This window comes from Acanthaster planci, linkage group LG05 (genome assembly GCF_054643075.1).
Source record: "Acanthaster planci isolate LZ-2023a linkage group LG05, COTS_SCS, whole genome shotgun sequence".
Lineage (NCBI taxonomy): Eukaryota > Metazoa > Echinodermata > Asteroidea > Valvatida > Acanthasteridae > Acanthaster > Acanthaster planci.
This window is the reverse complement of record NC_141781.1, coordinates 9,539,437-9,564,979: the sequence shown is the minus strand read 5'-3', so window position 1 is coordinate 9,564,979 and position 25,543 is coordinate 9,539,437. Positions and strand designations below refer to the sequence as shown.

Genomic DNA, 25,543 nt, shown 5'->3' with positions numbered 1-25,543 from the left:
GATTTGACTCATTCTTTTATTTATTTTTTTCATTTGCCTTGTTACATACCATGTTAATGTGACATGTTTAGATGCTATGTGCTTCGCTGCATCGGCGTAATAATTTTTGTGGGACTGAGATTGTACCCAGCCAGTGTAGGGGCTCGCTCTATTCTGTGTCGAGAGATACGGGCGACTTTTATTCCCTCGTTATATTCATGAGGTTGCGTTCCGGTGTCCAGTTCTTCAGTTTCCACACCTTGGCCCAGACCCCATTGCTCTGCACTTGGTTGGTGTTTATGTTGTCTCTCTGGCTGGCATACGAATAATGAATTATAGTTATTGGTGTTATGGTGAGAATAATTATTCATAAAGATAACGGATGATATTTCCATTCTATAAACCGAAGTCGAGTTCACAGTGTCATTTCATCTGTATGAAATCATTATTGAACCAATATAAACCATTTTGTTTTGCACAAAGCCTTATTTATAAATTTCTGTTTAAGAAATTCTTGCCTCACCCAAACACCTCCTGAATAAATCACTATGATACCTACGATCCACGAACGAGTTAAATTTCTTGCGATCGTGGATTAGAACGTTTTATTTACCATGGCCCCGAACGTTCTTTTTTCGTTGCACTGTCGCACTCTGCGTTGTTGGGACGAATGTTTCAATGCCACGTAATCGACGACCCACCAATCACGACGAAGATTTATTCGCGCGTTGCATGTGGGTAATTCCAGAAATTAGCGGTCCATTTTTTTCGTGTCCCTGTCACATCTGACATATGACTTTGTAAGTTTAGAACAGAACACATTTTCTAATTTCCAAGAGTGATGAATTAATGCAAATTACACGCCAAACAAATAGTAGAAGTTTGAAATCGATTCCGGTGATATTTCCATGTCAAATAACAAAGGTCAGATGTAACAGGGACACGAAAATGTCACGCTTTTGGACCCCTAATTTCTGGAATTACCCACATTCACACGATCAACACCAGGAAAAATGCGTCTTTCTTATGATGTATTCACAGCTTTCCTGTCTCGGTTTCGCAAGTTGTTGTGCAGTTAAACACTGCGATTGGGCGGCTGTAGTCCGCAGATACCCTGGACTTGTTCTTTACATTGAAAGAAAATGTTGCTCGTAAATCTGACTGCAGTACAAGAGTGACTGCGTATACTAAAAGATATATCGAGTGACCCGCACGTAAAAAAAACCTGAGAGCCCCTACCCACATTTTCATCAGTGTCGAACTGTTTTCTTCAGGCATGTGTGTGTGTAACAATTCATTTAGGTTGAATTTAATGATCATTTCAGCGCACCAGGTATCATGAAGCCAAAGGCGCTCGGGAAACGTGCATAAGATCTTTTTTTTTTATAAATCACTGTGCAAATGGTTTACAGGTTCCAGCATCCAGTATAGTAGCCAATAGAATGAGATGAACTCTGTATCACGTGACCATGATATGTGAGTCTCCCCAGTTCGTGTCTCAGTGGGCTGCAACTGTTTATGTTCGGCTATCTTGAATTGATAGTGAGGTAAAACACATTTTAGGAACCGGAACCTGAGAGACTGAGAGTTAAAGAAGTAACAGTGACAAAATACAATTTATTTGATACAAATTTGCATCAGTTTTGTTAAAGATAATCAAATTTGTGATAAATTCTACCAAAATGTTTTATGCCACATTTACATATAACGAATGAATAATTAAACAAAATACGTTACGCATGCGCGATTGTAGGTACTTCTTACCCATTGCCACTACATCGTCGTGGCATTTGAGTTTTACGCTCGTCAAGCGGTTCTGTCGATTGTAAAACCTTCACCCTATATGCACACGACAGCGTTTTTGGAACACAATACCTGCAAAGTGTACAAAGAACAGATTGCCTTCGATTAATTGAAATGAAACCGACTTTGACAAAAGCAGATTTTGTACTTCAAACGTTTGGCTTCCGAACATAGCATCTTCATCGATCGTATATGGTTCCGGCTGTAAGCTGTCTGCTTTGTGTGTGTGTGTGTTTGGAGTTTATTTTGCGTGTACAGCTAGTCTTTGAACTTGGGGCGAAGAGGAAACATAACAAGCTTTTATGTGAACGTAACTCATGGATGTAGAGGGTCGAAGAGGTAAGTGGAAACACCAGATGGAACTCTTAGGATATGCAATAATTGATTCCTCGATTGCATAAAAAGAACTTTCGGCAGAGCTGGGAGGCAGACTTTTCTGCAACAAAACCGAAACATCATTTTTCAACTATGGAGGCGACCGCGAGTGCAATGTGCAACGGGACTGTAACGAACGGGACGGAGGGTTGTGACGAGGGGCTGAACGGCACGCAAGTCGGCACAACAGCGGCCAGGACGACTATGAATCCGGACATATACAACAGCTGGGACGACGCTACGTGGATTCTGACTAGTGCATTTGTCATCTTCACAATGCAATCTGGTGAGTATACGTACGCATATTTTTTTCTTTGTGCTAACAATCTTCGAGGCCTAAATGGTTGCTTAGGAGTCCAACTTTTTTTGTCAAATTGATAGAGTAAATCCCGTCATAAATTACTAAATATATCAAAAACCACAAATATTTTCTATATGAACACGAAAACCAACTCATGGCCAGTCAGGGGAAAACTAAACCCCAGTCAGTGCTATTTAAAATCTAAAATGCGATAGGAGAGCACCTTTCTTTTTTGCTTGGCTGATGATGTTTGGTACTCTGCTCCATTGGTTGAACTCGGCTTCAGCAACAAGAACTGACGTGCTCATGCTTTATACTTTCAAAGCGAACGACATCCACTGTTAACTTTGTGCTTCAAAGAGTCGAATGTTTCTGGAGGAACTTATTTTCCTTTTATGGACTATAAATTACCGGAAGGTCAACCCAAGTCGATCTGTCCAAGATGAACCATTTTGTTTTAATACATAAGAATAACAATGGGCACACAGCTCTGTTAATGAAGACCACAGCAGTTTACATGATATCAATAGAGGCTTTGTATTGTAGCCATCTTGTAGGGCAGTTCTTTTGTTCCGCAGGCAAACCGCCTTTGTGCGTACCATGTGGAACAAAGCACTGGCCAAAACAAACAAGATGGCAGCCATGCAAATCCTCTATACCCATGGTCTTCCAACGCACATTTAAACTACACAATAGGTTCTCAGCCGTCTATACCGCCACGACTTCAATAACCATGTTACTTTGCGGTCCGCTATCTCTGTTATCAGACCGAGCTCAGATAGAGGAATTTGTTGCTGTGGCTTCGCTTTGTTTCAGTCATTAGCGCTTCACTGCAGAAAGCCTTAGCCGCGGACAATAATGACCGTTTGGGACACGGCCTGACAGCCAAGTCATCATGACTGGTTCTTGGGAAATGAATATTACGTGTTGGTGAGCGATTTTGTAATCATTATTGCTATCACACGCTCAAACCGAAGCCCTAGAATTCAGCACTTGCATAAGTAGGCCTACAGTTAGTGACCACTCTTTGAAGATATCGAAGATGTTACAGCAAGCAGTTTAAATAATAAATCCCACAGTAAACGAGTTAGTTCGGCAATGTAAATTTTAATTTAACTTTTTTCCACCTTGACATTGTGAATCGGCATTTAAAACGTCCAATTAATTTACATGTGTAAGGCACATGCATCACGATCCTTGAGGGTCGAACCGACACGACTCTCACAGCTCTCGTACAACCTCGAGGCCGGTACCCTTTACATTAATTTCCGCATAATGGTCCCCGAACATAAATGGTTTAATGGACATACCATCCTATATTTTATAAGTCCGATGCTTCTTAGAGTGTGACTTAATAGAAGATAAAAATCCCAACTGATATCGAGTGCCCATCTAAAATGACATTTATGACCGGACCGGACTACCAGCAAAAATGCCGATAAAACGTTACTCGGAGTATGAAAGTGGAGTGGAACTTTCATTGGATGGAGAGAGTGAAGTTGCTAGCATACTCACGCGCAAATGACAGCTCTTAACTGCTTCTTCTCAAATGCATATTGGTACCCAAACTGGAATAAGATACAGAAACCAGCGCTGTATCTTAGACGATGGGTTCAGGAACTCAAGAACATTCCTTCTTGGAAGACATGAACCGCAGTCCACAGTACACACAACACAGCCATTTTTATTCTCTCTCTTGGTCGGACTAAAGATTGAGGCCTTCATGTAAATTGAGCATGATTGTGACACCTGATTATTAAGCAAACTAATAATCAGATATACATGAAAGAGTTCTTTTGCTTGTTCATCCGGATCACTCATTTGTTTATCATAGTTTATACGTGAAAAGTGACAGCTCTGGAATTCTGTCAGGTTCAAAATATATTGTGTCTTGAATGAGCAACTTGATTGACACAGTAGGCCTTCCAATAAGACGTCATGAGAAAGTCGCAATCGACTGACAATACTCATGGCAACATCCCAAGGCTAGCCCTTCATCAATTCGCCTCCAGTATTTCCGTTTCGTTGCTTTGCGCACCTCCCGCCAATCATTTCAGCGTCGTCATCCACATCCGGTCTTTGATTAAACTTGGCGGGCAACGGTCCCTACTACACAGTAATAGCTTTGCGAGCATATTAGACCGCTTTTAGTTCTACCTCTTTGGGTTAACGCAAGCCGAAACTAAACTCCACCGTAGAAAAAAAAGCCTTTTTTGTTTTGACAGACTTTGACTCAACATTTAGAGTGTGTTCTGCAGGTAATATCTATCGCTTTTGAGAGTTAACTGGACAAAGAAGAGGAACCTGAATAAGACGACGGATGAGAAAGAAAAGGCAAAGAGAAAAGAGAGCCGGAAAATAAAAATGAGGGTCGTACTGGTGTTTCATAACTTTGCTATCTTCGCCCGATTTTTGTTGACCTCCATGCCAACGACTTGGATCATTTAATTGAAATTGAATTTCAAGTAAAGGACACTAAGTGACCACTTCTTGATGTGTGAGAAGTTGGCAAAATAATTAAGTTAGGGCAATACTCTCCATTTACCTTCATTTCAAGAGTGCCAAATTGATACAAATAATTGCATATAGGCCTAAAAGGGTCATCTAGTGGCCACACGCATTGTATTCAATGCATGAGGCTGATCGCGCCTCTACTCTTCAGACTTACTGGCTTTCCTTCATACAAGGTTTATTCACATGAAATTGTAAAAAAAGACCAGTTACAAGGGGAAACAAGTCAGGAGAATCCCATTTGGGTCCCGGATGCATGGGTTGGGGGGGGGGACAAATGGATGTTTTCTTTAAAAAAATCAGTCCCGAGTTTTCATCTGTATCTTTCGCAACCGGTTATGCCATTTCTAAACTAATGGTCTTTCAAATGCTATAAAAAGGCAATATGTTCCCCAACCTTCCCTTGATACACCAATATAATGGAGACTTCCATGTTCCCGCTACTGTGAGCAGAGTAAGAACGTTTGTTTCCCTTCATATATTTCAACTGTCACTTGATGTAGAAATCTTGTGGCCCATATAAACGGCGGATTACAAACAAATATGAGAGGCATGTTTGAAACACAATCGTAATTCCTTTATCAGTGTACATGTCTCTTCAGGTAATGTAAAAGTTAAAGCAGATTTCCAATGATAATAAAAACCCGGAAGACTTTTTCACCTATACCAAGTTCTCGAAAGGATTCTAAATTGATACTGCCAAATGAGCGATTCGATTTTTGCATCGAAGTCAACGTATACCTGTACTCCGCTATACTGTACAGTGTCGTTTTAGTTTCATCACTTAACACTTGTCTGCTTTTACTGGAACCTTTTTCATTGCCTTGAACCACTTTTCTACAGTATTCTTCAGTATTCTAGTGACATTTTGTGAACTTTCTTATTTTTTCCGAAATGTCTAAAGTTCATCCATGCTATTTTAAAGAATTTTACCATTTTTCCTATTAAGTTTACGTTTGTCGTGTCATTTTGAAGTAGTCTTCAAACAATGTACGATTAATATGACGCTCTTTGTTTTTTACGTGATGTGATGTGTATAACGTACCTGCTTGTATTCCGGTTTTCAAAACCGTGAACTGGATTTTTCGTTTCTTTTTTTAGTAAAGAATGGATTTTTAAAAGCCTCAATCAAGCCTTCACGAACGCATGTATACTGGGTATCTTAACAAGAATAGGACGATACAGTTTTGATTTTATGACCATCTTGATTTTTTTTGTTGGGGGGGTCAGGATTTGGACTACTGGAATCCGGCATGGTGTCCCGAAGGAACGAAGTGAACATCATGGTCAAGAACGCCGTGGACGTGATCTTCGGGGGACTGACCTACTGGATTTTCGGGTACGGGTTCAGCTTCGGGACCGGGCAGGGCACCAACGCGTTCTGTGGTAAGTTATTGAGTTGGAATCTTCAGAAACTTGCTTGTTTTTTTAGTCAAGGGTAAGAAATCGTTTCCTTCAGAGGGTATCGGGAAAATGGTGGAAGAGTGAAGAGTGCATTACGTTCTTAGTATTTCCGTAACAAAAGCGCCAGGAAAACTAGTGTTGATTAAGGGAGGGGCCAACTGCAAGGCTGGATAAGAGATGTCATGATGAAAATGTTGGTGCACGCCGTGTCTATTCGCTTAATACTTTCACAGTGAAGCACGCGGCATCAGAGGTGGTATTTTAGGCACTGCTCTCGCAGAATGTCAAATTTCAAATTGCATAGCGCATGCAACCGTGGGTCTGGTGCTTCACAATGTCTTTTCAGCTTTTTCCAAGATTCTTGTCTGGAGTGCGGATAATTAGGATTTGAATAAGCGAAGAAGGTCCCCGTTGCAGCAAAATGCACCTGGTAAAATCTATTAGAATTCCGGACTGTTATGAGTTTCCCCTAGATGGCCGTTCAGCAAATCTAATGAGGTATCGACCATGATTACACATGTGAATGACAGAAGAGTAACAAACACGTTGTGAATTGTTACCATCTCGCTGACTGACCTTATCCAAGGCCATCGATACAGGCTCAAGTGAAAAATATCACCAATTTCATCTACCAAGAATCCAAATTTCGAGTGGACTTGAAGGTGGGAAAATCCATACGTGAATCCAAGTGTTTAAATAACATTATTTGGTGGAATTGTAAATTATTTATACTTTGTTTTACACTCCATTATTTACAATGAAATATATGTGAACCTCAGTTCATTAAAAAGAAAATACCCCCCTTCTAAAGTACACGTATAAATCAATTGCATGAACAGACTACAGTTAAGAATCAGATTACAGAGCAAGTCATTAAAAGACATATCGATGTTGTCGATCTGTCGACATGACATTTTCTTAGCTTATTGTTCAGATAGTCCATTGGATAGACTCTCACACAGCAACGTACGCTGTTAAAACTCACGGCCATTACAAACCCGTCTTTGTGTCAATAGGGGCGATTCACAAAAGTGGGCCACCAAGAGTTTACAACGCGTTGGTCAATCACAACGCGCGAAATCTGTCGACTCTTTCTAGATGCACGTTGGGTCGACAGATCTCGCGCACTGTGACTGGCCAACGCGTTGCAAACTCTTGGTGGTGCACTATTGTGAAGCGCCCTTATTGTAAACATGTAACCGTTTAAAGTTAAACGTTTTTTTGGAGAGAGACATGTTTCGGCGTTCAGAAAGTGTTACCATCCGATAAACGTGTTTTAGAGACTTGCTATTAACACCTTAATGTGAAATTGTGTCTGAATTTAGTAACACATCAACATGCATTTGTTTAAAAAAAATTCATAAAGTGTGACCAGGAAGGCGTTTAAAAGACGTTAAAATATTAACACTCCTTTTTCACAGTGTACAGTGTGAAAGTATGTGCACATTTGATGTTTAATCATACAGTGAGAAGCAATTGACATCATATTTAGACCTACACCATATACATCAGCCTGCGTCGTCTACGCAGGCTTTGCGTGGTAGTCATCTTGCAGGCAGTTTGTCTGTTCCACAGGGAAACCTCCTTTGTGCATACCATGTGGAACAAAAGCACCGGCCTGCAAGATGGCAGCCATGCAAACCTTTAGGCCTATTGGGACCTCGGTGAGCTGATGCGTCATTGCAATGAAAAGTACTGCCCATCCAATTTATTCCAACAGTTTGAAACTTTCCCTTGGTCAGAAGGGGCCCCATAGACTTATCATGCCTGTCCCTTCGCTATTTACAGTGCTATTGTCACTGCTTAACGAGTTCATGGAGCTCACACTTTTTCACGATATTATTAAAACAGCCTACAATCTCCTATTCGCTTAGAGCTGGAGTGCACCCCAAAGCGGCAAAAGAGAGAGAGAGAAGGTTGCAAGTTTCCCAAGCAGGTTCTTGCGCGCTTGCGTTATGCACGTACGCAAAGACCATCCGGTTCGTAAGTGTGACGTCACCTCAGTGTAAACCACGCCCACTACACATGCACTGCACTCAGAGTTACATGCACTGGTCGCTGTTTACATGAAACCATGGAACCGGAAGTTAACGCGCAACTTCTGCGATCGTCCAATGGGGGCATGTAAATCGTGGCGCGTCCGCCTTTTTGACGAAGCCGCTACGAACCGGATACATTAAGGACTAAATTCGTTACGCGTACGTAGTGCGCTCCGCGTCAAACGCGCCATTAATCTCCATTACCGTATAAACGCGCGCCAAATGGAGTGAGTACCAAAAAGCCACGCCCTTTTTTGTTCCGCTCGGAGCAGATATGGGGGCGACCATGTTCATGGATTAGTATTGTCAGCTGACAGCTATCGACCAACCAACAACCATCATGAAAAAGACAGTGCTATGAATATAGTTCTGTGCACACGTAGCCAGTCATGTCCTTCCAATTGGGGTATCGGGGAACGACTGATACCCGACCGGTATACTCGCAGAAAAATGACAGAGTTTAAAGAGTGGTCAACGGTATAGCGACCCGACCAGCGACAGTTCGCTTTGTCACAAAAAAAACGGTTTACCGCGTGTGAAGCTCATTAGTTAGTGGCTTGGAATCTTAAGTCAGTCAGTCACAAGTTCGATGAGGTCCGATGGAATCTACAAAATATGAAACAAAAAGAAAATTCTGTGCCCTTATTGCTTACGTGCTTTGATGTATGATTATTATGTAAATGGCCACTGAATTGTATGGACTTTTAAAAATGAAATTTCCCCTTGTCTATCGTCAATTGATTTTACCACTAATGACTCACAGCGCAGTTAGTAATATGCGCCTATATGCAATGCAATCTCTTTCACTCAATGAAGTAATCTCCATTACGTCAGTCTATTTGTCCGTTTCAATTAACTGGTGCAAAAGGCACGATCTGCTCTTAACGAACTCTTGATATACCTCTCATTAGATGGTTTCACTTCTTTTATTTCTTGCGCTCTGGCAATTTACTACTTGAAGCAATAATTGGTCGGCTTGCACTCGAGCTTACGGTAGGTCCTTCGTTTAACGAACCAATATTTTTGCATGAGTTAAACCTGTTCGGGCCTTCTTTCACAATGACAGAGAAAAGGGAAAGACCCAGTAGTGTCATTCGTATATTACCTCCGTAACATAAACAGTGAGAGTTTGTAGAAATATTTATTTCTCTCCCTGTTACTACCAACCAATGACTGTCCGGAGCGTCGTGTCTTACTATAGCTTCGATGCGGCCGATGGGAAAGGTTGTCTGCACCTTGTATAACCTTTTTTAAGGACCAGGTCTGCAACTATAACGTGATATTTTTTGTCGTCGTCTGGTTGGTTTAAACGCTTATTTTACAACGTCTCTTATGGGTGTTTGATTTAGGTTTATTTCCCTTTTTTCAATCTTTGCCCGGGTTGGTGGTAAATGGTCCAAAAAAAAAGTAAAGTCAAGGAATATAAACCAGTCCCATCATGCAGGAACGCCATGTTAAATTGAACATGTTGTCATGGTAAGGACAAACAATAAACTCTACGACAAAATATAAGCCAAATAAGACTCTAAAGACAGTAACATTTTCAGGGTTTGAATCGCGGGCAAAATGAGATTTTTAAAAATTAAACCTATTTTTGTCTATAAAAGAACTCTCCTGTCACCCAAAGGAACTCATTCTATAGTAGTATTTCTCAAGTGTTTGCGCCTTGAACTCCATTTAAAATGAAAAATAAAATCATGCCCGGGGTGGGAAGGAGATGCTCACGCCCCATTATGTTGATACGCCATCGTCTGTTCGTACATCGCGGAGTAAGCAAAACTTTGAGAAGTAATTATCAGCCAGATTTCACCCGACATAATCTCGTTGATCACCTGTTCTTATTTTAGGGGTTCCGTAATACATTATACTTCATTTTTAATTGAAAAAAAGGAAAATCCATTTTCCCTTCTTAGGCGTCTTCTTGCGACAGGTATGCGGTTCTCGGATCACAATTCACATTTCCGATCAAAATTCACGATTAAAACAACCTACATAAAGTGCATCGATAGAAACACAGAAGGTTATTTCTCATTAGTTTACAAAGTTGGTTTTGTTTAGCAGTGGTGTAACTGCACAGAGGTCCTTGCCCCCAGGTGCCCCCACTCCATTTTAAATGTTGAAATGTGCAGAGCCTTTAAGCTCAACATCCAAGTACCACCCCTCCTTGGAAAAAAATAGGCGTGCACCCAAGTTCCCCGAAGCTATACCAAAGGTTTGATTATCCACGAGTGATCATCCACAACTCAGAACCAGGGTAAAGCATGTAGACTGTATGTAATTTATTGAAAGATAAAGTCATTTTAATTAAGGTGCAATAATTAGACTCCTGGAGTCGGGGCTTTCACTGTTCCAGTCCTACTTTCAGGTGCGCGATCAAAACCTGATCCGATCTGAATAGTTGTAAGCAACTTATACGATTTGATTTTTGATTTCTCGGTGTCAAGGTATTGGTCATTTCTTCACCGACTCCACGGATCCGGATGAAATGGGCTGGATTTTTGCGAAATTCGTGTTCCAGGCTTCCTTTGCCACCACGGCCACGACCATTGTGTCCGGTAAGTGGGCTGTTAGCCTGTTGTCGTAACATTACCCCCTTGACAGTTTATACTCCGTTGCACAAGCACACCATGGGCAGAATCGTCACTGAAGTGACGGTTAAAACCAAGGTGGTGGCTTTTGTTTAATTTAATACAAAGGTGAAAACACTGGACTGAACCGACCTGATTACCGGGCTCATTCCTACTGTTTTGTCATGGCGTGCTAAGGTTGAGACAAAATTGAAGCAGCCTGGGCGACAGAACCTTCTTTTCAAATCACAATATTGCATTTCTAAGGGCCATAAAACTTGTCAGCTTAAGGAAATTGTCATATGCAACCAAGGGCCGTCCCTGGACAAGAAAAACATGCTAGAAAGCCCTGCTACCCATAGAAAGGGAATATACGGCCCTGACCGCTATTGTGAAAGTTAATTTGTCTTTTATATGCACTCTGTGTCCGTTTGGATCCATCATCTTGATGGATATAGGTGTGTTCGAGACAGAACGGGTCCATATAGCGACATTGAATGTCCAGTGAGGCATGATACACCGTTTCAGTGACAAAATTGCCGTTCCCGTGAAGTAGAATAAAAAACCATGTCGTAATGGAAGTGTGTGAGTTTCTCTCTGATTCAATTACAGTAATATGTTTTATATAATGCAGCACAGTGTGGGACTTGGTTATAATTTTAGAATCGCCGATTTGGACCGGATCTGTAAGTGCTGTTTTGAGTGAAAAAATTAACTGTTTCGTCGACACATTATAATTTATATTAGCCATCCACATTTTCTTTTACGTAAATGCAAGGAAATACAACTTATCGTTGAAGCATCAGTCTCGAAATGGCTAGTGTGATAACCGCATCTGCCGGGTCTGCGGGGTAGGTGGTTTTAACATTTCCCCTCGGGCCACGAAAACAGGTAAATAAAAGGACAAACAAGAACAGACGCATGTTAAACCCATCTTGGCACCTGATCCGTCCCTGGCCCTGGGTAATTTTCTGAATCAATCTCAAGATATAATGGAATCAATGCACCCAATAAACCCAGACCCGATATAGATAGTCAGTCAGTCGTTTGTAAGACTGTATAACTTGCTCCACATTGCCATATCGTCAGTTTGAGTTTTCTGTGGTGACGAATACATACTGGTGTGTAGCGAGGCGCCTTTTGCCTTTCGTTCGCTTCGCTAACTTCCGCATTTCAGTACGGAGAGTTTAGACCAACAACCTGAACTCGTGCCAGTACAAATGCCATTTTGAATAAATTATAATGGAAGCAATTATTTGATGAATTCAAGCACAACAAAGTGTTTCTGAATTCTTGTTTCAATTAAGCAAAAACCTTGGCATCCTGATGAGGCAATCTCGGCGAATCTCACCAGCATCAAATATTCATGTCGAACAAAGCGAAGTGGCATCGTCCTCGTCTCTGCGTCTGGCCATGCGTTCGATAATAAACGTTAGCCCGGGGTAGGGCTCGATAACAGTCACAGAGCACTTCAATGGCCACCGGACCATTCAGTGGAAAGAGATGATCATTGGCGTAAATTTGTACCTGGAATTGGGAGAAGGGATGAGGGAGAAACGATTGTGTGTGGGCGGGGAGGGGGATGGCTTGGCAGGCCATGGAAATTTGAAAGGGAGGGTAGGGGTGCTGACACCAGGTTGAGATGTTGTATTACACTCCTGCAGAAAAGTACATCAGCGTTACTGAATACATCTGGGTTGCTGGGAAGTCCAAAAATTCTTCACAGTCTGCCTTAACTTTCTTTTTAAATAAGGACAAGTATAGGATGCATCTATGGCCCATGCCCCTTGGGGGACATATACCCCATTCCCCAGGATTTACACCCTGGTGACGACTTAATTTACTGGGTTTTCGAAACTGAGGAACAGCTAAATCTTAAGTTAGAACCTCTAAGCAAACATGAAAGATCAACTTTTTCATACATTAGCTGAGTACCAAGCAGTGTTTCATGCTGAAAGAATCGACAAATAAGAGATTAAGATTTTGTCCATTGGATTGTTTTTCAAAACCAAGTGTTCATTTCTTACCCTTGAAAGAACCTTCAAGGAAACATGCAGAGATGTTCAGTTCGTTTTGTTTTCAGGCATATATTGTGTGTTACAATAGCACAAATAAGAACTAAGTATTTGTTTTCAGTGTAAAAGAAAAGGAGGTGATTTTGAAAAACCCTTTCACCAACGTATGCACGAGGGCGCTTTTATTATGCCGTCCGAGAACGGGACAATTCAGTCCTTCAAAATCATCCCCCGACAATGGCTTGAAGAAATTCGAGCAATAATTTTGTCCAGACAACCAAGTATACCGTGAAACCTTCCCCAAGAAAATGTCTGAAAAATTGTGATACCTTATTGCACATAAAGCTTTGGAGACACTCCTTCTTTACCTTGAGTGAGATCATGAATATGGAAATCTTCTTAAGCATAAAATCCAAAATATTGTAATTTCTCCCTTTTATTGATAAAAAGGAGGTGGAAAGTCATCTGAACCTTCAAATAAAGCTGAGCTTCAGGTAGTTTAGTCCTAAAAATCATATTACAAGGTTCCCTCTTCCCAAGAAAGGTAGGAGTAAAAAAGCAAACCTATCTCGGGGGGGGGGCAACTACGTCACTGCTGCCAATGCTGTTGAACAAGTAATACAAGTAAATGTTGGCCTATTTGTAGTCATTAGTCTCCGGGGCAAACTTATTAATGTCGACACTGATCAATTTTTTTCCCTCGAATGCGGTAAAACTAATAGCTTAATACGAAGACAGGTATATAAAACAGAACAATGAGGAACCAACATTGACTTGATATCGTGGCTGAACTGCAGGTGCGATGGCGGAGCGAACCAAACTGGAGGCGTATTGTGTATTTTCATTGGTCAACACGCTCATCTACTGCTTCCCAGCACATTGGATCTGGTCGGAAGAGGGCGTCTTCGCACGGATGGGAGCTATCGACATTGCTGGAGCAGGTAAAACCTCTTGGCTATAAAATAATGCAAATAACCATTTTCCTGAATATTATTGGTTATTATCAGTTTCAATAATTTCGCACTGAAACATATACCCTGCCCTATTCACGCCGCTGATTTCACGAATTTGTGAGTTGCAAATCTGTTTGAAAGCATTGGGAAATCAGTTAAGTTTTAGAACCCTCTGATATGCACCTAAAACCAGCGATCATGAAATGAGTTTCCTCTAGGATACCTCTGAGTGTTGACATTCTTATCTCACAGAGTCCTGGTTATGTTAGGAAAACGTCACACGAATATTGTTTACTCAGATTTATTTCTGCTACCCATCTATTTTCATTTCTTGAGTGACACAAATGTACTGGGTGACTAGATTATCGTTTCTGCACCTGCCCATTCCGTTATGCCAAACTGTATATTGAAGGTATATGCATAATATCAGTTCACAATGATTAATAACATGAGCCTTATTGAGCATTAATAACCACTAGGGTGGATTACTTTGGTAATTGCTTGGCTTATTCACAAGGACAAGGGCAAGTGGAACTCAAGGTTAGGTTTTTTAATAGGAATTCATCAGTGGAATTTTGGCTGGTCATTTCCCGTTATCTCTCAAGTGTCCCCCCCAAGGAGACGAGGCTTTACTCTCCCTCTGGGGTGCCGTTATTTCATTTACAGCATATCAATTACTGGTTTATAAACTCGATATACCTAAGGTATTTAACCTTGCGGTATATTGTACTGAACTGGAGCTGTTATTGCTGTGTAAGAAAGTGGAGGTGGGCTGTTGATACAGTGCGTCGGTCGTAACGCCATCTGGGGGTCACTCGGGCTCACTGCCATGGCTCTCAATTATCGTTAAACTGACCAGTTGGACTGTCTTAATGAGTACGGTACACCGATAATCCCAAAGCGAGGAAACTTGGAGAGATGAGTCCTGTATTTCGATATTGTGCACTCGACTAACTGCAAAGTAGTCCCATGTAAATTGAATGGTGAAAATTCCTCTTCCAATTATTCGCGTGATAATGGTTAGCAGGGGGGGGGCAAATCCCTACTCACGAAAATGCACGTACTGCCTACTGCTTATGCCCTCATTACACTCTGACGAGGACCTGGAAGACCCCGCTACGTTGTAAAATTTCATTAAAACGTGGCTATAAGACGGGATGAAACTAGGAAAATAGCGCGAAAAATTGTACCTTCAAGATTGTGATGGGGGTTTTAGGCGCGTTAATGATGTTTCATTCTACATGCGAATTTAAAAGCGAAGTGAATTTGACCTCACGAGAGATGTGTGACAAAATTTTGCTCGAGTTGAAATGCATTAAACTTTCAGCGCGAAAATTTCGTCTAACGTCAAAAATTCGTGTACGGTGTTCGCTGTTTTGCCATGTATGAACCGGCCTTGCTTTGGCAGAAAATAAGGTGTGCATTATCTACAGTGTAAACAGACACAGTTTCCAATCTGGGAAAAATGCCCTCACTGGCTGCCAGCTAGTTGTTCATATACACATTTCTGAACACAAGTTGACTGATGACTTTCAAACTACTGAAAAGAAAACCACACCTTGAAAAACTACCAACGGTTAACCTGTGCTGGAAAGCGGTCATGTTGAAACTGCCTCTTCCTTGCACTCCTTCATAGGCCCACATAGTATAAAGATCTGCTTCGATAGAAATTCTGGAATTTCAAATTCTACAACGCTCTTTCGTAAAAGGAGACGCAAAATATAAGAGTCGCACTGAGCATTTTTAGCATAGTCTATTTTGGATTTGCTATACAGTGGACAATTTTCCCCACACATTTAATGACCTGCAAAGACATGAGGCTTGGAAACCTTTCCTTGTTTCGATTTTTAGGGGCAGTTCACCTGGTTGGTGGCGCTACCGGCCTGGTGGCTACACTGATGCTGAAGCCCCGCAGAGGGCGCTTCGACGGCAAAGGGGAGGCCGAGATGAGCAACCCGACCAACGCCCTGCTAGGCATGTTTATGCTGTGGTGGGGCTGGCTGGGCTTCAACTGCGGCAGTACCTTTGGGATCTCGGGGGGCAAGTGGAAGCTCGCGACCCGGTGAGTGGTCGCTTGCAAGGTGGCAGGTGTACAGCAAAATATTCTCGTGATCGAAAAAGTGAGGCTATAACCGAAACTCAAACGCCCCTGTGAAACCAAGGCAACCGTATTCACTATTTATGTTGTAGTAGAGATAACACGGGTGTACGGAAGTCGCCTTGAAATTGAAACCGATATTAATAATTATAAATGTCGGGTTTCAACGTGTAAATCTTTCAAAATACACGTGTAATTCACTTTGACTTAATTTGACATATTGACGATAGAAGCCCATGTTTTCTGACACTGAAGAACTTTTGTTGAACACACTATTCACAGACTGAAGACATTTCAAGTTGCGCAAATGATATGTGCAAACGGAAGGTCGAGTCGAGTATAACCAACAATATCCAAGTAATTTCTATATATTCTTTCAAAAGGGGAAGTAGGTCACAGCAACCAATCACTTTCAAATGCAAGGACTTAGGTAAACGCAAAACTTGCACTTTATATTACTGACATCTTTCGTTAATTCTGTGGGCAAACACTGTCACAGAATTAACTTGTAGAACGAAAGTCTGTTCACTTTTCCAAATGAAAAGGCTCTGATCCAGGGAAATCCACGAATGGAGTTTTCACTTAAGAGCTCCTAGAAAAGGTGCAGTGACCTGCCAGGCGATTTTTGAGAGACTTTGATGGGACAGTTTCCCCGCCATTTTCCTCCCTTTCAGAGCTGCCGTTTCCACGCTCTTGTCATCCTCTGGCGGCGGTCTTGTCGGCCTGGTGGTCAGCTGGATAGCCACCCCATCCGGGCGAAAATTTGACATTGGCTATTTAAATAACGGGGTCTTAGGGGGTCTGGTTGGAGTGACAGGTGACTTTGTCGATGAGTGTTAACGACGGCGGACCTTCGGGAAATATCATATAGATTTGTGTCAACCTGTTCTTCCTCTACACGACGCGGCGTTTTAAAGTGCGAGCATGAAGGCTGACATTATTGTCGCAAAACGAAACAAGTCTACATTGGTCGAGAGGTCGATACAAAACGATATCGCACCGTGGTGTCAGACTGAAAAGTGATCCTTTAAATGCACGACAGGAACTGAATAATTGCACCGTATTTCATTCATTCTTTTTTTAAGCATGGATTCCGGGGGGGTAGCATGTCCTCACCATTGGGAAAATATTGAGCTTTGTACATATCTTTTAATTTTTGGTATCGAAAGTTTGGAATTTTGGCATTTGCTTGAGCTCACGCAATTGAAGAGATGCAGTAACGATGATTTTAGTCAACTGCGTCGATGGCTGGACAGGCGTCACAAAAACAATCCTTGATATTTCTGAGAAGTCATCCTGCTGTTTTGTTTTTGTTTGTGTGTCGCCCGCCTCAACCCATAACTCGTGTCAGTGACCTTTATTTTGTGTCCCTCTTCGTTCTGTAGGTCCGCCATGGTGACCATTACGTCATCCATCGGGGGAGGCGTGACCGGACTGGCATTCAGTTGGACCACACTTAATCGCACATTTAACATTAACTATTTAATCAACGGTGTATTGGGAGCGCTCGTAGGCAGCACAGGTGAATTTGATTGTCAGAATGAAATTTTCCAAAATCGCATGACAGTGCAAAAGCGGTTGTTTTTGTTATTTTATAATATTTCTTGAAGACATTTTACAGTACAAAGATATTGCGTATTTTCCTGGCAATTTCGGCCATGCAGTTCAAGCAGATTCCAAAACTGATTTCTAAATAAACAAAATCATTTGCAATTCTCAGACCAAAAGTCTCTTGTAGGTAAAAATTTGAAAGTTTCGTTTTTCCTCTTGAGTTCTTTCTTTCTTCGGTCATTCCTTACTTTAAAAGCATTAGATCACTGATAAAGGTTGCTATGGACAAAATGAATAAAAAAGATACACAACTTTTAAGCTCGTTTCGTTGTTCTTGGGTAATTTAGGAATTGCTGTCTTTTTCTTTTGCTTACTTGAAGTGTTTTTGTCCGCTTCTCATTCTTTAGAAGAGAGTTCTCACGTGGCTTTCTTACGTTAATTTCTCCTTTTCTCTTGGTAGTTCGTTGATTTAAGAGCTCTGTAAGATCCTAGAAATCTGAATTAAAAATAAAAAACATGGTTGAAGAATTAAACGCTGCAGAACGTGACAGGTTTCACAGGATGTGGCTTTGACAAATGAAAGGAGGGATGTTTTTGCCCCCCCCCCTCCAAAAAAGAATTGTAATTTAATAATACATTTTGCTTCCAGAGTAACCTCAGTGGCATATTGTCGATACATTCTTTATCACATTACACTTTTTGCATGTTGTTTAGTTTCGTGCAAAGCCCTCATTTCTTCTGAGTCTCAATTGATAAATAAGACAAGCATGATTGACGAAATTTGCATGCAGCAGATTCATAATTGTACACTGTTTATCTACCAAAGCCCTTGGGCTTGGTTTGAAAAATTTGCCTACCTGCCTGCCCATTTTAGCTTTTCCTATCTTTCTCTGAAATTTCTCAACATTGTGTTCTCTCAAATTAGATTTTTCTTGTGGTTAGGAAGAACCTAAACGGGAGTTGCCCTTGACTAATCATGTTGTAATTTGATTCTTTAGCAAAGTAGCCGTTTTAATCCAATTTAAGCTACACAGTAAAAAGCACTCGAGAAGTGATTGAAAGCTTTCCCAATACACGCGATTAAATAGGTAATGCAAAACTCACAGCATGTGTGAAGTAACTGCGTTCACAGTCTGGAAATGGTGTAGCTTGTGAGAAGCCTTGTGTTTTGCCACATGTAGGAGAAAAAACTGGCTATTGGAGCTATAACGGTTTTGATTCAAACCTCATTTTCTGAAATTGCCACCAAAAATATGCACCTGTTGATGACCATTCACTTCACTATAGTTCTCTCATTAAATATCTGTATTTCTGTATGAGGGGCCATTTTAGCAAAGTTCAATCCCCGTCCATTTTTTTCAACCAGTGGTTGATTTTGCCTGGTATCCAGGATGCATTTTATGCATGTATGCATTTAGGTTACCAAGCAAAATTGATCGTGTGTTGACAAATGGCTGCGGATCGAAGATCATCTATTTGAGCTTAGAAGGAGAATTAATGCCACGAGGACAGCTCTGTGAATATGCACTTTCCTCAGCATTGTGCCTCATAATTTAGTTCAGTTTTCTGTGTTGTGTTTCAACTTTAGCATCTCGTAATTATATCTTGGCTGTTGCATGCTGAATTGGGCAATATGCTGTGCTGGTTGATGTGAAAAGCCGTCTTTTTCCTTTAAAGACATTTGATAATTACTGGCTCCAGTAGTACTATTCCAAAACTTTTATGGATTGTAAAGAGAATGGAAGTTTTTTGTGATTAAGTGCATACCAGCAAGTTGTAACTTTCCATACCTGACCTGACTACCTACTATGGCCTTGATGAGCGAGATTTTTACAGCAAAATGCCAACATCGTATCATTCATGTGAAAGAGTACCAGACTAACCAGCGAGGCTTAGGTCACGCGTTGAAATTAACTTTTTGAAATAACCGCTCAGAATCGATCGTTTCTATTGGAAAGAGAATGAGATAAGTAAAGAAAATATTTCCTCGGGATTCGAAGTACGGACAACCTGTATACTAATCATTTTCCTTATACCCATTACGTTACGCAAGCTAGCTCGACTGTTTTGTAGAAAAATAATGCTGCTGAAGCTATTTCGTAATTCAGGAGCCTATCATTACGGTGATGTATTGGGCATAGATCCCGGGGGATAGAGACACACAACTATATTCCCCCCACTTTTTGACCAGGTTTTTTTTTTTCAAGGTAAGAAAAAAATGAGGCGGATTGTGGAGAATTCTTTGGACTTTTCAACAACCAAAATGTATTCAACAGCACCCAAAAAGGGAGAACAGTTTTTTACAGCCATAAATACCTCCTGACGACAGTTAGAGCATACTGCCCGAAACACAGAGTTACCGATTTTGCTCGGAACCGACACTCAGTAAAAGAGATAGATTATACATGGTGTAACCGCAAACCTAACAAGTTGATCAACACCTCACTGTGCAAACCTTACAAATGTATCAACCATAAATACGTCATTTTTTGTAAGGTTTAGCAGGAGTGTAAAACATATTACATAAACACATCTGTATCAAGAACATCGCTCAAGTGTCATAATTTATGGTCTACGGCAATCTTCATCCCCCATCAGTTCTTGGCACACCTCAACGCACTGACTGGATCGCTTCGTAGGGGGCATTTCGCTTTGAAAAGCCTCGTTTATTGAGAGCTATGGGTAGTCAGATCGGGATGCACGAAGAATAAGAGTAGATCTTTAATACGGGCGATTCACAATGCGCCTCTAAGAGTTTGCAACACGTTGACCAATCACAGTGCGCGAAATCTGTCGACCCAATGCGCATTTGGAAAGGGTCGACAGATTTCGCGCTCTGTGATTAGTCAACACGTTGCAAACTCTTGGAGGCGCACTATTGTGAAACGACCGTATTGTCTCTGGAAGAGATTGCTTGATGAAGAGTACCAAGGAACTGAATGGAATTCTTTATTGGTATGAGGGTATTATTTCAACTGATACTTTCCATGCACTCACTGAAAGATTCGTCCCTGGCCAATATGCGCAATAGTTCCGCAGTATTTTTTTTACTCATGAACATATCAAATTTGATAGTGATCGAATGTGTTTATACCAACAGCTATCTGTGCTTTGTCCAAACCGTGGGAGGGGCTTGTAATTGGCGCCGTTGGAGGCGTTATAGCCGTGGCCACACCCACCCTCCTGGAGAGACTGAAGATAGACGATCCGGTGGGGGTAATCGGGGTCCACTTACTGGCCGCTATTTGGGGGCTGGCTGCTGTGGGCCTCTTCGGGAAACCAGACCACATTGAAAACCTCACCGATCAAGCAGGTATAATGTCAGATTTGTAATGTTTATTTCGAGCTAGGGGACCTCCCATTTGCTGTCAAGTAGAGCAGGTAGATTGTGGTTAAGGGCTTTAATGAGCTGCAGCCGTAGGCAACGATGTCAAGGCGGGACGTGTTCTGACATCAGTGATGGTGGACCGAAGAGGTTCGCCGGGAATGTTGACGTCAGTGCTTATTAGCTATATCCAGTTCGTAAGTGTGACGTCACTTCAGTTTAAACCACACCCCCTGTACGTAGAGTTACATGGAACCGTGAGCTAACGCGCAACTCTAGTGCTCTTCCGACCCAATGGAAGCTTGTAATCAGTGGTGCGTGTGTTCTATGCGTGTATGACAAAGTCATGTAGGCTCTACGAATCGGATAGACATAGTCCACGGTCGCCATTTTATGTTGGCGGCCAATATTTGCAGAAAGTTCACTCTTAGTAGGCAGCATTGTTGGCCTCAAAATGAATACTTGTACTTTGCTTCCGAGTGTTAAAATGGGAGGCGTTTTCAGTTAGTCATAAGAAGTGTCAAGTGTACACAGTGTTTTAAAATTTACAGGAGCTTTTTGAATGCTTTGTGACTTCTTCTTTTCATTGGATATGTACTCACGTCCAGCCAAACGGTGGCTGGCCGCTTAAACTAGGCAGAAGAAAGATCCTTATAGGTTTCATCACACTGCCATTTTCGGTTGCTTCCCTTGTTGAAGGTCTGTTTTATGGCGGTGGGTTTCGGTTGCTTGGTGTACAGTTACTGATGGCGGTCACGATGTTGATCTGGACCTGCATCACTGCCTACATTCTTCTCTTTGCCATCAGCAAGACGATTGGGTTAAGGTGAGGCATGAATGAAACACGAAAACGAAAGTAATGACTACATGTTGGATATTTCCTAAAGCGTGTGTCCCTTCTGTCTGCAACTAAATTATATTTACAACCCAACAACGAAAAGAAACACCAGAGATTTTCTACTTAGTTCTAAAAGTCTTCATGTATTTACATAAATTTGCAAGTATTTACACTGTCTCGTCAGTGGGTCATTTTCGGCCGATAAGTCTTCACTTTCTTTCTTATTTGTCATTTATGTCACCTGCAGGCAATTATTAAGCTGACTTCATACGAAATTAATATAGAGCTCTCTTCATTACAAATTTAATTTCTATAGTTCTCTGTAGGAAGGGATCTGGATGCAATAAGGATATAGGGACTGCAACTGGTTAGAATCTGGCACGATCCTTGGAAACACCACAGCCTCCGGGTGTCCTACGGGGTCTTTGGTTTAATAGCTCTAGGTTGGGTCCTCCTTGGTCTGAGTATAACTCGAGCCCCAATAAATCTCAGCATATCTCGGGCTTGGTCCCTCAACTTCAAGCCATCTGATAATTAAAAGCATTTAACCATATTCCACATAACAAAGTTTCTTCAACTGTTTGGTAGTAATCAAAAGAACACTTTATGTTCAATAGTTCCTCGTTATAGCTCCTCTTAATTAATAACTATTTCTTGTTGCGAAACTCAGTAAATTCAAATGTCGATGTACATAGTCCAATAATCGACAGTCCACAGTTTAACTTCTGATCTGGTCTGACCTACTTCGATTCATCCAGCACCCTCACACATCCAAAGCACACATTTTACCTTCCGCTTGGCAAAACAACTCCTCAGCAACTTTTGTACAGCACCTGGATTTGTAATTTTACAAAACCAGGACTTTTATCAATGCTGCTGCTAGAGACAAAACAAACCACAAGACTACCAAAAATCTGCTGCCTGCAAGGACTATTACATAACGCGCATCCGAAGTAACAAAAGACTACTTCTAAAGTGATGCAGGTAGTAGTATTTTGGTGGAAACTTCTGGGCTGAACCATTTCCACAAAAGGGGGTACACAACAAACTTTTACACCACACTTAATGCATTTCTGTATTTGCTTTAGGATTGGACTTTTTGTTTGCATCCCAAAAGAAAGACAACGAACAAAATGAATCAAAAACTTCGAACAAACTTGCTTAATAACAGTTCTCAGTAGCAATAGACCTCAAGTTCGATGCATACTGGAGGCGAACACAAAAGCAAAGCGATTTTGAGGTCACAGAGCATTTCGTGAAAAGTTCGGTCGAGCGGGAATGTGCTCAACTTGAGCGGATTCATAGCGCAAGCATTATTTGATCTGTTGCCACAAATCTGCTTTCGCTCCAAGTACAGCCTGTAGAAAGTTGGAGGTGTTTCTAATTTTTCTGTCTCAACAACATTGCCCTTGGTGTTGATAAACGAGAGAAAGGTCTCTTGTACAAAGTACAAGACACTAAGCAGTTTTATTTTAAATATAAGAGCGCAAAATGATCCCCCTTTACATTGGGCTTCCTAATCGTACATTAGGCCTACACCACCGGATTCATTGACAGAGGGCTCTGATATCAGTTACCGACATTAAATATATACTCTGTCGATTGTTCCGAACGTGCAGATGCTCTGTGGAGCATGAAATCTTAGGTGCCGATATATGCGAACATGGCATCAACCAGCTGGGGCCTGATGAGCGCGTGGCCATCACCAAAGAGCTCCAAGATCTGGGCTTCGAGTCTCCCTTCGACTGCCCCAGCCCCCGCGTCCGGCTGCGGAGCGCCTCCAGCCGCCGCCGGTCCTACACCACCCGCGGACCCAGCGTGGCCGCCGTGACCGGCACGGTCAAGTCCATGGAGGCGGCCGACCAGGTCAACGGCGTGGCCATCACGCACCTCACGCCAGACGCTGGCCCTGATCACACGGAACTGGATGTGACCGGTCACAACTGGATTCTCATGGAGAGAGCTAAGAATGAAACGAGCAACGGTCTTCCACAGCCGGATGAGGTGACTCTCTCAGTCAGTGGATTACCTAAGGTGAGATAAAAACTGGAAACCTCTTCTCCGAATGCCCTCAAATGTTTCTTAACTTCCAAACACGTGCTTTCCAACAAAAGAAGACAAATTAAGCAGATAGTACGGAATGTGTAACAACGAATAAAGAATCCACCAATAACAGGAAGACCACCATTTATACATCAAATGTCAGGATATACCGTATTTGAGATTACATTGAATCTGATATCCACCGGCATACGAGAATCAAATCGTTTGTAATGTCTAAAACTGTTGCGTCCATTTTGAGTGATAGAAACATGACATTAAATTTTGTTGGTTTTTTTTGGTTTGTTTTACTGAAACGCTTGGATACCAAATATACGACTACTATTTTTCATAAACTAATGTCAGATCTTTCCTTCTCCACCTCAGCCCGACAGACTGATAGGTGAACTGCACTTAGGTACCGACAATCCGGCCTTCGATGCAGCAGGTAGTCGCCCTACCAGTCCCTTCAACGTTTCTCCTGATCCTGGCCAAAGAGTACACTTGTCTGTCGTGCGTGCTGTGAACGAATGAACCATGCCTATTAAAGGCAAACCGAATCACAGGGATGAATTTGACAAGAGGACCACATTATATTGTGCTACAAAAAGACAATTCAACTTGCACAAACTTGGTGTATCCACGTGTATAGTTTGTAGTCCGCCCAAAAGTCAAATGAAAATTATGATATTGCTCTCCGATGTTATATGCATGTAGTTAATGTAAGTTTCATCGATGATAGGAATGCATGTGCATCTCCTGTGGTTTTATTGAAACTATAGGCGTTTGTGAGTTTTGTCTTATGAGTTGCCATCTTTGTGTATGTAAAACCTATGGACACAAAGACGCCGTTTTTCCACAGTCAGACGACTTCAGCTAATTTCCAGTTATTGTGGGCTGTCGACTTTTGCGGTGTTTAGATAAAGTGGTCATGGTGTGCCAGTGATTCAAACTAAATTCTGAATGTACTGATGGGAGTAACAACATAGTCTGGCAATTGGAACGACTGAACTTGTGTCCCTGTGGCGATGTATTGTGGGTTTTTTTTGTTGGATTTTTGCGTACATCTGAGTTTAAAATTCAAAATGTGGGGGCAGACAGAGAAAGCGAGAATCAGTCAATCTATAGGGTGTGCAGAACATTGCTACCTAGAATGCAGAGAGTTTAGGCAAAGATTTGATCACAGTTATTGTTTCAGTGGTCACACTGCACATTAAATTGTTATGTAAATAGACATATGAGAAGGACCTCAAACGATTTGTATCTTTCAAGTTGAGAAAATAATCAGGTGTAAATTTCATAATACTGTGTATGTTTGTATATAATGCTGTAGAGTGGTGGAATAAAGCTGGAATGATTCACTCATTTCCTGACAACGAGGTATCATTTTTGCATTTTCTTATGTGATAGAGTCCACATGAACCAGAAAATTTAAATGACTGGTTCCTGTTTTCAGAGAAAATATTTATCTGTTTCATGCTAAAGCAAAGAATGAATGGAATGGAATCATGCAACAGATTTTTGGGGAAAAGGTTTAACAAAAATGACGCATCTCAACGGAATTGAGAAGTTCAGTTCAATATATTCACAGAATAATGGGGGTATTTAAAAAGACAGGATTTTTTTCGCTCTGAGAAGTAAGCTCTTTTAATTAAAAATTCATATTTCTGTAAATTTATGAATGTTTTTCTTGAGTGAAGCTGTTTTTATTCCAAATCTCATCGTTCAGATACACTTCCGAAAA

At 41.4% G+C, this 25,543-nt stretch overlaps 1 protein-coding gene across 2 annotated transcripts; it reads left to right on the top strand.

Annotated features, from left to right (window-relative positions):
- The first annotated feature begins 1,319 nt into the window (after nucleotides 1-1,319).
- Nucleotides 1,320-25,175, top strand: LOC110987095 (putative ammonium transporter 2). 2 transcript variants are annotated; one of them, XM_022249531.2, is made up of 10 exons: nucleotides 1,320-2,443; nucleotides 6,200-6,355; nucleotides 10,857-10,967; nucleotides 13,792-13,935; nucleotides 15,799-16,009; nucleotides 17,431-17,567; nucleotides 20,697-20,909; nucleotides 21,621-21,747; nucleotides 23,379-23,793; nucleotides 24,187-25,175. In XM_022249531.2, exons 1-10 carry the CDS (start codon nucleotides 2,251-2,253, stop codon nucleotides 24,331-24,333), a joined length of 1,854 nt encoding a protein of 617 aa, XP_022105223.2. In that variant the 5' UTR covers nucleotides 1,320-2,250; the 3' UTR covers nucleotides 24,334-25,175. The 2 variants fall into 2 exon arrangements, with proteins under 2 accessions (XP_022105223.2, XP_086993183.1); XM_087137057.1 differs by lacking the exon at nucleotides 17,431-17,567 and adding an exon at nucleotides 16,720-16,862 and having other exon boundaries at nucleotides 1,568-2,443.
- Nucleotides 25,176-25,543: the final 368 nt, after the last annotated feature.